Below are 14538 nucleotides of genomic sequence, written 5' to 3' on the forward strand. Positions count from 1 at the left end.
TAGAAGTATTTATAGATTGCTCATCAACAATATTTTCATGCTGCTAAGGAGAGTTGAACTTGTTCTTTTCTTAAAGGATATGTGTTAACTTCTAACCAACCTGGCCAAACTCTTTTGGCCTTAACATAAACTAATAATAACTACTTACTTAAAAACTTTGTATTGTCATCTAAAAATAGAACTTCCCATTAAAAAACAAAGGGTTTTTCTAGATCGTCTTTAAAGAATGATTGATAATTTATTCAACAACCATTAAAAATGAGCTTTTGTTAATGGGTCAATGGTAATTTTGGGTGCCACTTAAATATATGTGGCTAATGTTTATTGGTTGGATAAATTATTCACCATTTTTCTATGTGTAACTTATGTATCACCATAAATAAAATACATAAAAGTTACATCAAAATACATTTTACCAAGAAATGAAATGTTTTACACTTTTCTTCTATCTTTTTTTCTGGGCAAGATGTTATTTTATTTTTTTTGAGAGGAGGACATGACGTTACCTATAACTAGTGGCATATACTTATCCTACTTAATTTTCAGTTGGGATTGTTTGTGTGGTCCTACACATATAAGTCAAAAGTTGTGTGTTTTTTACCTTGCTTGCATGCAATAAATGCAAGTGAAGTGGGCATCTAGAATAGAAACTCACTTCTGTTTAACCTTTCTTTTTGGAAGATCATCATTCTAATATTCACGTGACAAACATTCTGCTGCAAAAACCACTCTGGTAGCCATCCAAAGAAAAGCCATTGTTTTCCTTGGATTCTTTTAGCATGCACCAAGACTAGAGTTGGTGCATGGCAGACCACAATTTTCAGCCATTAGATTGATATCTATACAGAAGTTCTATTGGGTCTAATGATGAATTATCAACTCCAAATAATTAGTCCCCAATTTGTTACACGAGGCAAAATGCTATAGCAACTTCTCCTACAAATTAACACCTAAACTTTTTTTCTCTTTTTAAATCACTTATGAATACCCCACATACCTAATTCTTTGAGACTGACGAACCTTATATCCGAATTTGTACCACATACCAAAACAGGACCGGCTCAATATATTTGTAGGCCTAAAGCGAATTATGAAATGATGCCTTTTAAATATGGTGACAAAGAAACATAAAAATTAAGAACTTTAAATGTGTGGTTTTATTTGAGGTATGTCAAACACTAAATATGATTATCGTTTACTGTCAACGTTTGAACATTGAAGCGGAAGGTTAACACACAAAAAAAAGTTACATTTGGAATCAAACTTGCAAAATAACCTACAAGTCTACAACTCCTTGCAAAAATGTTTAATGAATTTGACTCACGAAAATAGATTTAAAGCGAAAAAGATTCCGAGACATATTGTGAGACCTAAAAAATTTGGAGGCCTAAAACCCTTGCTTTAGTGGCAGCCCCTTGGACCGGCCATGTACCAAAGCGAACGGTAAACCATGCAACTAAATTTTTGAATATTTTTATTTTGCAAATACAATTTTTTTTCTTCCAAATATTATACACAGTAAGGAGGAGATAGGGAATAATAATAGTCTTAACTCTTTACACCATAGTTCACCAGTTTAAGAACTGTTCTATAGCTCCCCCAAGTCCTCAATTCCAGACATCAATTGAGATGAAAAATGGACTCCAAAGCAAAACAACCCGCATTCAAAATTTATATAGTCCAAACTAAAAATTAAACCAAGCATAAATCAACTCCCATTTCTCTTGCACACAGGCAAGGGATAGACACAAAAATAAGTTCCCTGACCAACTCAAGACTGAAGTTTGAAAGCTTTCAAATCTCATGGAAAAACCATGCATGAGAAAAATAAATAGAAAAAACCAAAATACATATTGGCGATATTAGTATCGCTTCCCAAGAATGACGCCGAAGATAATGGATACAAGAGCTACTCCGAGGATGAACTTGAAATTCATGATAGGCGAATCATGGCCGGGTTGAATATGAGTCTCGGACGAAGAAGTGGATGTTTGAGGAGTTGTTGCTTCTGACTTTTTCTTGCTCTTCCTTTTTGATGGAGATGAGATGCTAAAGTCTCTTGATTTCACTTCCAATGCATCTTTCTTATCAACAGCCTCCTCACCCTGCAACATCATTAGAAAATGGAAACATTAAATTTTGCGAAAATATTATAACATAACGTGAGTTCAATGAATCCTACGCTAACAAGTGTAAATTAGTTTTACAAAAATATCCGAGATTTGGATAGTTACCTTGACTGAGATTTTCTCATCAGCTTGTTGCAATTTCTGCTCAAATTCTATTACTTGTTTCTGCAAAAGAGATATTTCATTTTTCTTAGTTTCAAGTTCTTCTACAGAATTCTTCAGGGCTGCCTCTAGTTCCAACTTCTGAGATTCTTCTCCTTTCTGCTTTTTTTTAAGAAAATCAGTATAAGACAAATCACTAATATATGTTATATATTTATCTAAGAACACCATTGGCGATATGAGAGGATGAAGTTCAAATATTAATTGATTAAAGCGTTCACGCGCATACCTGGTTAGCTATAGTATCCTGTGCAAGGTGCAACTCTTTCTCAAGTTCTGCCACCTTTCCATTCAGCACATTTATTTCACTGATTTTTTGTTCATAATCTTCAAATTTTGAACTTAAATCTACTTCTCTTTGAGAAGCAGCAGCCTGAACACTTCCAACCTGCAAAACATCAGATTAATCAGTAAAGCTCTTTCAATGTAATATTATATTTACAATTAAGACTTTAAAGTTATTTCACTTCTGAATTGGAACTTGTTTTACAAAACATAGGAACTTTATCAGTTACCTCTTCATGTAGTCTAGATTCAGCTTTCGCGAGTTGCGCTTCAATTTCATGCAGCCTACTTTGCAATGCAGATTTCTCAGCAATCTCAATTTTAAGAGTTTCAACTTCAGATTTCAAAGAGTCTTCATTTTTCTGATGCTCCTTCAACTTCTCTTCAAGGTCAAGTATTATAGATTCAAGCTCCTTCTTTAGATTCTGATTAGTCTCATTGAGCAAGTTCCTGTCATCTATTACCGAAGATATCTGCGAGTTGATAACATTTCATTGAGACCAATTCTCTATTTACCATAGTTTATACAAAATGATCATTTCATAAAAGTGTGTTACACAAATAGAAATAGAAGAAGAAATGAAAAATAAAGGAATATCAGTGTGTTTACCTGTGACTTTAATGTCTGCACTTCTTCATTATGCTGTGTCACCAAGTCTTCGGCAGCATTCTTTGATGCAAGTATCTCTTTAACTGTTTCGTCCTTCTCGACAAGTGCAGCAGAGAGCTTTGACTGTAAATCACTCAATTTGGATTCGTAGACGGCTATTTCCTGAACAAGTTTCAATTTTTCCTCATTTATTCCAGCAGTTTCTGTTTCACGCTCGAGTGACTTGTTTTGTTGCTCCTCAACTGCTGCTTCAAGATGCTTTAGTTTTATGAGACTCTCTTCCAGCTCAGCTTTACGATTTTCAGCAGCTGCAACAGCTTCATGAGCCTGTTCTTCGTAAATCTTTATCTGTCCTTCTAAGGTATTCAGCTTCTCATTCAATTCTTTGGTTTCTGATTCCTTCTCAGTATGCTTCTGCAATGCTTCTTGCAATTTTGATTCTACTTCAAGGATGCGAACTTCATTGGCAGAATGAATTTCGGAGGATTTTGATTGTACATCATTCAATTCAGCTAGTAAGTTCTTATGAGACACAAGTTCTTGAGCAGTGACTTCCTTCTCTGACACAACACTGTTCAATGACTCCTGAAGTTCGTCAATCTTGGTTTTCAGTTGAATGTTTGTTCCGACCAGTAATTCATTCTCGGAAAATGACTGTGAAGTTTTCTTCTCAGCTTCAACAATTTGCCTTTTCAAATCTTCATTTTCGCTTTGCAAAGAAGCCAGTTTGCTCAAACTCTCTTCAAATTCACTCTTCAAAGATATAGACTGTTCCCCAGCTCCTGCAATATTTTCCTCCAAAATCTTGATTTTCTCAAGCAGAGATTGAACCTCAGAATCTTTGCTGTTAAATTTCTCAATAGCTTCTTGGAGCTTCTGTTCGGAATCTCTCGTCAGAGATTCATGTAACGATTCGAGTTCTAAGTTCCTTGCAGAAGTAAGCTCTATATCTCTTCCCCTTACAGCAAGATTTTCTTCAATGGCATTATGTTTTTCTCTTATCTCACTCTCTCTCAATTCAGCAGCTTTGAGATCATTTTCTGTACTTTGCAGCTTAACTTGTGTAAGATTTAAATCATCCCTCACAATTTCCAATAGGTTTTCTGACTCAGCAAGCTTCTCACTCAAACTGTTCAAAGCATCTTCTAACTTTTTCTTTTCATCCGTCACAGCATTTAAAGATTCTTTTAGCTCTATTTCACTTTCATTGGCCGTTTGCAGCGTATTTTCAAGGCTTGAGGTTCGAACTTTAAACGATTCAAGTTCTGATGTCAGATCGGAGACATTGTCAAGATATTTATTGGAGTTTTCTTCTGAATCACTGCATCTCTTTTCTAATGCACTTATTTGTTGTTCAAGTTCTTGAATTCTGTATTTCTCTGTTTCAAGTAGCAACTCCAACTCACTCGCTCTCTTTTCGGCACTTTCTGATTTGGAATGAGAGCTCTGAATCAAATCTTCTAGTTCTCGGCTGCGCTCATTGTTCATGGTGGCTCGATCTTCATGCTCAGAACATTTCTCTTTGACAATCTTAAGCTCCTCCTCCAATTGTGAATTCTTCTGGGTTGATTGATTTAAATCTGATTCAAGTTGACTTAACTTATCCATGTGCTCCTGCAGTAGGCTATTAAGAAGATTCTTCTCTTCCTCAGCCTCTTTCAATTTAGCGTCGAGATGAGATATTTTCTCAGAGAATTCAGTCACGTCTCTCTCAGCATCATTGGCTTTCAATTGCACTAAATTTAGTTGTTGCTCAAGCTCCACATTCTTTTGCTCTGCCGCTATGAAGCGTGTTTCAAGCTCTCTAAGCTGTGATTTTGCCTCTTCTGCAGCTGCATTTGTAGCTTCAATATGTCCTTCAAGCTCAAGACTTCTTTGACTGGCAGTAGCTGCGACGGCTCCGGATTCATTATGAAGATCTTCCAAAGACTTCACCTTCTGTTCAAGCTCAGAATTGTTTGAAAGCGCTTGAGATAAAAGAGAATCTGTTTTACTAAAACTTTCGTCCGAAAGCTTTAGTTTTTCCTCTAAATCACTGCACAACTCCTTAAAGTGCTTTGCATTAACGGTTAGATCTTCAACAGTTTCCTCAAGTCCTTTTTTCTCTGCATTAAGCTTAGTCAGCTCTTCTTGTACAGAAACAAACTGTGCTTCCTGACTCTTGAATGTAACTTCGACTGATTCTCTCAATTTTTCCTCCTCTTGCAGCTTGACCTTTGCACTTTCCAATTCAGAAACTTTTTCTTGTAGCTCTTCCTTTGTAGAGACAAATAAGTTTTGAAGTGCTGACATGTCTTCTTTTATCTGTGTTTCCGAAGTCTTTCGCAGGTTTAATTCCTCGGTCAACTCGTCTACTAGGGAGTCTCTTGAAGACAATCTTTGCTCAACTTCCAATAGCTGTGTTTTGGAGAGTGTCAACTCCTCTTGAATAGCAGAAAGTTCTGCTGCAGTTGTTTTAAGTGCTTCTTCAACCTTTTGATTTTCAGCAATCTTATCATGAACTCCCTTCAATTCTTCCTTCAGAGAAGCCATCTCATCTTCCATGCTTTTCGCACTCGATTTCGCTTCTTCAAGAAGTCTCTCAAATTCTACCGCCTTGTTTCCCTCAGATTCAGCATGTGAACCACTTTGCTTATGCAGCTCCTCAAACTTCCGTGCCTCGTCTGTAGAAAGTTGCAGCTCATGCTGCAATTCCTGCATCTTCTTTCGGGAGCTTTCTAGCTCAACGTTCATATCACCAAACGCTTCCTGCACCTGAAGAAGCTCTTTCTGCTTAACTTCTTGACTTTGCAGTGCCTCTTCAAGAGTGCTGAGCTGCAGATTGTATTTTTTCTCGGCTTCAATAATCTGATCTTGCAACTTCTTGTGACTCAGTTCAAGATCTTCGTATTTCTTTCCAGTTTCTTCTAATTTCTCTTTTGTATCTGAGATCTCTCCCTTCAGCTGAGAGTTTTCATGTTCAGAGGTTTTTAAAGATTCTGCAACTGTTTTCAGTTCAACCTCGAGTTCCCGAACCTTCTCTTGTGCTTCAAGAAATTCTCTGCTAGGAGGATCTGAGCTTCTTTCTGTTTTGTGGGACGCATCATCCAACACATTCTCTTCCTTCTCGACTTTAATGAATTCTCCATCTGAGGCATTATCTTCCTCGTCTTTCTTTGCTTCGGATATTTCCCTAGGCAGCAAGTCTCCATTTGTTTCCTGCAATAAATCATAAAACAATGATACATACTAGTTTTCACTAAACACTATTTAACCATTCATTTGTCTTATGCTTAATGACTTCATGTAAACATATTAGGTTCAAGTGGTGATCAACTAAAGGAAAAGACAATTACTATATTAAAGTCCTAAGCAATACTGTTAGGTTTATACTGTTTTAAGTGATTAACAACTTCTATGTCTCATTGGCGCTAATAATCTCAAAACAACTACATAGTTAAAATATATACACGATCGAAAGAAAAACCAGAACAATGACATCTCCTTCATTTCTGTGCTATAAATGCGGCTCGACTGGTGAGTTTATGGACACTGAAGGAAATATAAGTTAAAAGTCATGGGTTCAAACACCAAAAACTTACGCAATCATTAATTTATTAACACTTGTCTATAAAAAAAAGTATACATAATTACTAGTTTACTAACATTTGTCTAAAAAAAAGTATTTTATAAAGTAAGCAAATAGCAATGTCTTAAATAATGTTGCAAAGAAAATGATACCTTAATGCTTTCATCTTTCTGAACCACCTCTTCGACAACCTTTGTCACTGGAACTTCTGGAATGGCTTTTGTCTCTTCTTCCATGTTTGCTTCCTTTTATAGACTGCTTTAGAAGAGATGAAGAAATGTGATGAGTGAAAATGAAGATGTAGTTAGTGAGGACATGCATGGTTGTCATTGTAGTCTTGTAGAGACACTTCATTCACAATCCATTTAATCTTAGATAATATATTAAAGGATTAAGTATGGGAAACAAAAATGTATATAAACTTAAATCATCCAAATCATGTTCTTCCGGTCTATTTTAGTTTTTATTTTTCCTTTATAATAAATGTAATGATAAATTGGACACTTGACTAGGCTCATGTGGGTAGGAAGGAATATATGATGACATTTTGGCAGAAGAATTTATTTTTTTATTTCTATAATATGACAAGATCTACTATTTTTGTGATAAAATATACACCGTCAAATAATGAATTGTAATAATTGAAAATCAAATGACATAGATCTTGTCGCTGCTGAAAAGATTCCAGTAAAATTAACTAGTGAAAATAGTATAATACTATCAAAATATTCATAACAATAATAATAATAACAACAACTAATAGTTGCACCTACTACTAAAAACGTGCACACCATCATAAGGTTGACACTTCCTCGAGACATATATGATAACAAATGGCATACATACATCACTGCGAATATAAATTGAAAATTCAACACCTAAGAAAAAAGAGTATACATATATAAATTGAAAAAATATTTATATTAGTAACTCTTACAAATTACAAAAGATTAGAAATAGTTCAGTGTTTGTTGTATACTATACGTGATTATGAGTGTGATGATAAAGATTTCACATGCAAGAAGCACGCATGCAGGGTCCCACAGTGTTGTTTTACAGCTTGATCTCACACATAAGACACTCCAAAATACAATAGCTGTTCTTTTCCTTTCATGGCCTATTTATTCTCAAAATACTTTTCTCTCTTTTTCCTAATTTTTTTCAAAATAAAATTAGTTCTACCAGTACCTTTTTTGACCCAAAAGAAAGAAAGAAAAGCCACCGTTGATTTTCCATTTTGGAAGAAGGTTGCATCTGGAACGTTGGTTAAGACTTAAACATCATGGGACCCAAAGATCAACATTCAAAGGATAAATTAAAAATGAATAAACCAAGAATTTGCAAGAATCAACTTTAATTCCTTTGAGGTATTGGTGGGCCCACTTTCATGGTAAGCAGTAGTAAGCTACTGCACGTCTACACCTCCACCAAACATTTTTCATTTATAATTGAAGAATATATTAACTATATATTCAGAAATTTTATTTTTGCAAATCAATATTCTTTCAAAAGTTTTTTTTTTTTTACTTTGATATATTAAAAAAAAAATTCCAGTCAAAGTAAACATTCAGAAGTTCATTTTTTGACCGAGAATATTTTAAGAAAAGTTTTTCTGACTAATTTTTTTTTTTAAGAAAAGTTTAGGCTTGTTAATTGCACCCTTTTCGTTAATTGATGGTAAATCATCTGCGCTCTTCACGTTGTTACGATTTTAATTAATTTGCAATGATGATTTTTGTTCGTTACATGTAAAATATTTTTATATTAGGTGCTGTTACTCAAAAATGTTATTGGCATTTCAATTATGACAAATATTTTAATTTTTTAGTTTTAATAAATTTCAATTAGTAAAATGGAACCCTCATTCAATCTTTTTCTCCAAAAAGTGAAGTACTACAGATAGATTCGTGTTTTACGAAAAATCTAAGGGTAGTTTTGTGAACAACAAAAAATTGCCAACAAACATTGATGCTGTCGGAGTTAATAAGATTCCACAGATGACACAGTGGCAGTTAAAAAACACTGGTTTTCCTTTTTTAAGGTTATTTATTTAATATTAAACCAATTTTCTGACCACCACCTTTTTACTACGTTGCTAAGTAGTATTATAAAATCCATAGTTTTTGACAAAAAAAAAAGTCCATATTGTTTCATATTAATGTCTTCATATTACAGCATATATATATACACCTTTAATAAGACCCAAAAAATACATACACATTTAATTAATTCAATAAAATGATAAATAAACGTATACAAAATTCAAAGTGATATACCACCTAACTAACGCCTAAAAGGCAAAAGTCAAAGAATCAATTAAATGAAAAGCTTCCGAATTTAATTTTATAGAAACGGCTAATGTTACTTTTTTCACAAAGATGGATCTGATAGACAATCAAAACCATTGCTTGATCAAATGAACATGATCCAATAATTGATCAACCTCAATAGAAGAATGATATGATCAAGGAAAAAATAACTATTGAAACACAAAGTATATAATCATGAATCATATATATATGCAGAATATTCTGATCCATCCAAATAACAATCAAGTATCTAAAGATCAAAGAGACAATAAATATGACATGATGCGATGAATCAAAACAACAACAAAATAAGAGATATATGAAAATACAGAGCTTCTATAAGCTGATTTGTTGTTATTCAGCAAGATAAAAATAAATAAAAAAGGAAGAGACTAGAGAGATAGAATTCTTGCCTTAGATAAAGATGAATTGCTTTGATTTGTTGCTTGAACAAAACGTTTGCTTGTGGCTTGTAGTTGAGTGAGAGAGATGATAAAATGGGGAATTGAGTAGTGAAGTTGGAATTTGGAAGATGGAAAAAAAATGAGAGAAAGGGTATATAAGTTGAGAAAGTTGAAATGAGAAATGAAATATGCCACTAATTTTTTTAGAGAAATATTGGGTTGAGACTATGTTTGGTGGGGCCCAATAACAGCCAATCCGGCAATAAACGGGCCGGAACGCCGCTAGTTTAGATGTTACACTGTCACCGCTTTTTCATTCATTTAAGAAAAAAATTTAGTAAAATTGCTAAAAAATGTAAAATTATAAATAACATTTATTCATTTAAATTGGTATAGTATATAGAAATAATACTTATTCGCTAAATATAGAAACCGTGAGATTAGTTCAGTTGGTTGAGACAATGGATAATAACGATATATGTAAGGTCTGGGATTTGAATCCATACACACTCACAATATACAAGTATAGAAAAGATGAATTTGTAGACAAACTCACAATATCCATTTTTTTTAGCATAAAACAACGAAGTATATAAGCTTATATATATATATATATATATATTCAAGTATTTGGAGAATTAATGTTTCTCGATTAGTAACATTGACGACAACAAAGTCATTGAGTAGATCGAAGTCGATCTGACAATCTAAATCGAAGAAAAATCGTAACAAAACATGAATGACAAACAACGCCATAAAGATGATGAACAAAACTACACCGTACTAGGACGACAAGATCACACAATAAATAACAAAATATATGTGAAAATCACTTATTAAATCAAAGGTAAGAGAAAAACGGTTTATAGAGGTAATTTTGGATTAAAAGTTAACCCTAAACCATACATTTTTTGTGGATGAATAAGAAAAAACTATCGTTGTAGATGACAACTCACAAGAGAGAGGGGGGAGAGTTTTGCAATTATCATTAATTATCTTATAGTCAACATTTAAAAGTGAAAAAAAAAATATATGTTATTTTTAATATTTTTTTTTTCCTTAACAAGTGCATTAGGGACCTAGTTACCATGACCCAAAAATATAAATAATTTTTATGTAATAATAAACAATAATAATTTTTCTTTGTCGTTTTTTTTTTAAGAAGTCAAGCTATGTCCATTAAAATTGTCACTGTGGCAATCGAATTTGAGATCTTAAGAGAAACACACTCCAAAATTTCAAGTCAATCTCACTGGATAACCTATCAATTTTGTTATGGGCATTTTTTTTATCCGTGAATGAAGTAAAACTTATACATCAATTAAGATATTCCTGATTTGAATCCGAGTGAAGGTGTCAATCCTAATGGTTGATAATCACGATGGCTTAACACGTACAACTTTCAAAATGGTTATACTTTTGGTATGGTCTTGGATCAAGATTAAAGTTAAAGATTTTTCATCTGATTTCTATCCGTGAAGCATTAAACTACTCAGATATTTAACCGTGATTTATGTGTAATTTGATTTTTCAAGTTTTCTTTTTGGAGGTATCGTTTGTTTTCATTTATGAAGCAAATTAAATTTGTCAATTTTTGTTATTTAAAATAGCAAAAACATTCTCGGTAAGAATTTAGATTGTGTTACCTTTTTCTAAAGGAAAAGGAATTGTGAGACTGTATTAGAAAATATTAGATTGCATATCAAGTCCGCAAGAAGAAAGCATATGTTAGAAACACCAACCGTAAATCACTAAATCATGAATAGAGGTTGAATTTATATTTATACGAGAAGAAGTTAAACTTCCACACTATAGTTAATCACTGTTAAAATTTTAGCTGGAAAATATGGTCACATTTAACATGTGAGCGGTAGAATTCTAAACCTTAATTTGTATTGTCTAAAACAACGGATTAAACGGGTTGGCTTTACCGGTATTGTCTCAACTCTATCTGAGGTATTGTTAAAACACTAACTTTGCTAATTTATAGAGTCTAACTTCTTCCGTTTGACCAAACTTTTGTTGACTACAGTATATAATTACGTTGGTTAATAAAAAAATTGGTATTAATCTTTCATTTCCAAAGAAAACTAGCAACACTCAAAATTTGATTGAAAGAAAAATAAAATTTGATCGGTAAATATTTCTATCAAGATTCACATTCAATTAATCGGAACTCATCAACTATTTGAATCTATTGACTTGGTTTATTGATTTAATTAAATAAACAAGTTTATTTGTTGAAATCAAATACATAAACATAAATATACAAGTTTCTTCTCTTCTTCTAGAAATAAGGAATTGGTGGTAATAAATATATTCTAAATAATTTAAAGCATTTTACAGTTTTAAAAAGACTAATATTAGTATCCTAGTAAGCATTTGCCCCACTAAAAATAAGACTAGAGAAAAGTAGTGGCTTTATTGGCACAAAGTGGTGGCCACAGTCAACCGACCAAACCGCCCTCTTCTTTTGTGCAATAACAAAACATGAATGACGACTAGTAGTACTACTGTCTTTTTTGGAATTAATCGAATGCCACACACAAGATGTCATGCCTATTGCCATGTATGTCTACCCACCTCCCCTAATCAAGTTATGAGGGCGTTTAATTTAACACTTGACCAAAATCGTCATGCTTTCAATCCATATGAGTTCATCATGTTGTATTTCTTTTCTTTACAAAATCATATTGAAAATTTAATCTTTTTTCTTTTGTTGAAAGAATTGAAAATTTAATCTTTTAAAATTGTAAGAGTTTGCTGAATTAAATCTTAAATTTTTGAAATAAATCCTTTACTTTTTGATATAAAAGAGGGTTACCGGCCTAAACAAGAAAATTAAAGATATACTCCATTTATAAGGATGTAACCCTCAAAATTGAGATGAGATCCTCTCCATTTTTGCACCATTTACTCCATTTTCCATTATGGATGTGTGACATGTAGAAAAATTAAAACTAAGGGTTAGGATTAAACGATTTAGGAAAAACATTTTTCTCCCTGATGCACAACAACAATAGTACACACTCTTCCGGGATAAAAAAAAAAAAAAAAAAAGATAGTACACACTCTTCCTCTTCATACGTCGCTGCCACCGCCGCTCTTTTCCGTCCATACTTAAAAAGAGGAAAGGAAGAAGAAGAAGCATGCGTGAGCGAGCTATCAGAGAACAGAAAAAATTGTGTTTTGTTTTTCATAAAAAAAGTACTTTTTGTAAATCTTTTAATCCTAGCCTTTAGTTTTATTTTTGACGTAAAGTGAAAAGGAGTAAATTGAGGCTTGCTAAATGGAGCAAAGATGCACTCCAAAAAATTGATAGTAGGTCTTATAATTAAATTGGTTCCACCATCATTAATTATTTTTAAGATTTTTTTTGTAGCTTTATTTCTCCAAATGGAAGAAATTGAAAAGAGATTAAATGAAGAGCCCGAAAATATTATTATAAAAGCTCTCTGTAAAGTTCAATGTTTCTAAACTAGTACAATTTTTAAAATTAAGTTAAGTCAAACAACACATTGCTTGCCCTCTCTCTAAGTATGACAAAATTCAGCATGCAAGGCGTCACACACTTCAATCTTTCTAATGTAACCTTTGATCTATCTAGCTTCAGAGCTGCGGAACTGACCGCCACATTCTAACAAAATATGATATTGCTCAGGAGGGTTGGTGTAATTTGAATTTGTATGAGCAGTTCAATTTTGTAAAACGATATAAGATAGAGAGTGATATTAGGGATCTTAAATAGGATAATATTACTATTCATGAATTCTATTTGCCCATGACTAATTTGTGGGATCAATATTGGCTCTTATGAAATAAGCTGAATGAAAATTGCCAAGGTGTACTAACCAAAGAGAAGAATAATACTACTAATGCACTGTGAGTTTGAGGGAATATATTAGATAAAATCTAATAACTAATAAGCCTTTTGTTATAATCAGGCTAAGGGACTAAGACTAGTTTAATATTTTTATCTTTTACTATAGAACATTTAAAGTCGTTATAATAACTGAAGGTGGAGTTGGAGGATTTGAGATTGTTGGGAAGAAGGTTTACGTGGTATCATCTGAATGGAGTTTCGATGAGTAGGATCAATAGGGTTTTAATTTCGGAGGAATGGGAGGAGGTGTGGGGAGAAGTGGCTCTTTGGGCGCTTCCTAGAGATGTGTCGGATCACTGCCCTTTGATCTTAAAGGAAGGTGGTTGGGATTGGGGACCAAAACCGTTTAGATTTAACAATCATTGGCTTGAGAATTCTAGATTCAAGGGTGTGGTGGAGGGCCTTTGGAGGGATCAAAATGTGGAGGGGTGGATGGGTTATATCTTGAAAGAAAAGTTGAAGGGGCTTAAAGCGGGTATTAAAGAGTGGCACAAGGAGGAGCATGGGGAGTTGGAAGAGAAAGTGAGGTTGTTGGTGGAGGAGATAGGTGAGCTTGATAAGAAAGGAGAAGAGTTGGTATTGACGGACCCGGAAGTTCAAGGTCGTAAGGCAAAATTTGTTGAGCTTTGGTGACTTTTGAGGGCTAGAGATGCGATGATAGCTCAAAGATCTAGGCAAAAGTGGTTAAAAGAAGGGGATGAAAATTCAAAAAAATTTCACAAATGTGTTAAGGCTAGAAGTAGTAGAAACGCAATTCGTGCTATCAAGGTTGGTGATGGGTGGGCTCAATCTCCTATGGAGGTTAGACGGGAGGTGGTGGATTTCTTCACAAGACATACGGCGACTAGTGATGAGGCGCGGCCAAAGATTGATGGAGTTCCCTTTGAGAGGCTATCGGAGGAACAAAATGAGTTCTTGGTGGCTCCTTTTGAATTGTGTGAGATTGAGGAGGTTGTGAAGGAATGTGATGGTGATAAAAGCCTGGGGCCGGATGGCTTTAATTATGCGTTTGTTAAGGAGTTTTGGTACTTGTTGAAGAATGAAATTAGAATAATGTTCGATCAATTTCATGCTAATGAGGTGGTACCAAAAAGTTTGTTGGCATATTTTGTGGCTTTAATCCCAAAGATTCATTCACCTTTGGAATTTAAAGATTTTAGACCAATTTCCTTGCTCGGATGTTTGTAT

The 14538-nt window shown here is 33.7% G+C and overlaps 1 protein-coding gene across 1 annotated transcript; it reads right to left on the reverse strand.

The window, feature by feature from the left end:
- Nucleotides 1-1491: 1491 nt before the first annotated feature.
- Nucleotides 1492-9652, reverse strand: LOC11442834 (COP1-interactive protein 1). The gene is made up of 7 exons (XM_039832882.1): nucleotides 9477-9652; nucleotides 6907-7009; nucleotides 3187-6384; nucleotides 2807-3049; nucleotides 2521-2679; nucleotides 2235-2390; nucleotides 1492-2105 (listed from the first exon to the last, which is right to left on the reverse strand). Exons 2-7 carry the CDS (start codon nucleotides 6988-6990, stop codon nucleotides 1863-1865), a joined length of 4083 nt encoding a protein of 1360 aa, XP_039688816.1. The 5' UTR covers nucleotides 6991-7009; nucleotides 9477-9652; the 3' UTR covers nucleotides 1492-1862.
- Nucleotides 9653-14538: the final 4886 nt, after the last annotated feature.

This window comes from Medicago truncatula, chromosome 4 (genome assembly GCF_003473485.1).
Source record: "Medicago truncatula cultivar Jemalong A17 chromosome 4, MtrunA17r5.0-ANR, whole genome shotgun sequence".
Lineage (NCBI taxonomy): Eukaryota > Viridiplantae > Streptophyta > Magnoliopsida > Fabales > Fabaceae > Medicago > Medicago truncatula.

What these genes read in the sequence shown, in the direction of transcription:
- LOC11442834 (XM_039832882.1), bottom strand. Translation starts at nt 6,990, where the DNA reads ATGGAAGAAGAGACAAAAGCCATTCCAGAAGTTCCAGTGACAAAGGTT. An exon ending in AATCTAGACTACATGAAGAG is followed by an intron (nt 2,680 to 2,806) that starts GTAACTGATAAA and finishes GATGTTTTGCAG; the next exon opens with GTTGGAAGTGTTCAGGCTGC. An exon ending in AGGATACTATAGCTAACCAG is followed by an intron (nt 2,391 to 2,520) that starts GTATGCGCGTGA and finishes AAAAAAAAGCAG; the next exon opens with AAAGGAGAAGAATCTCAGAA.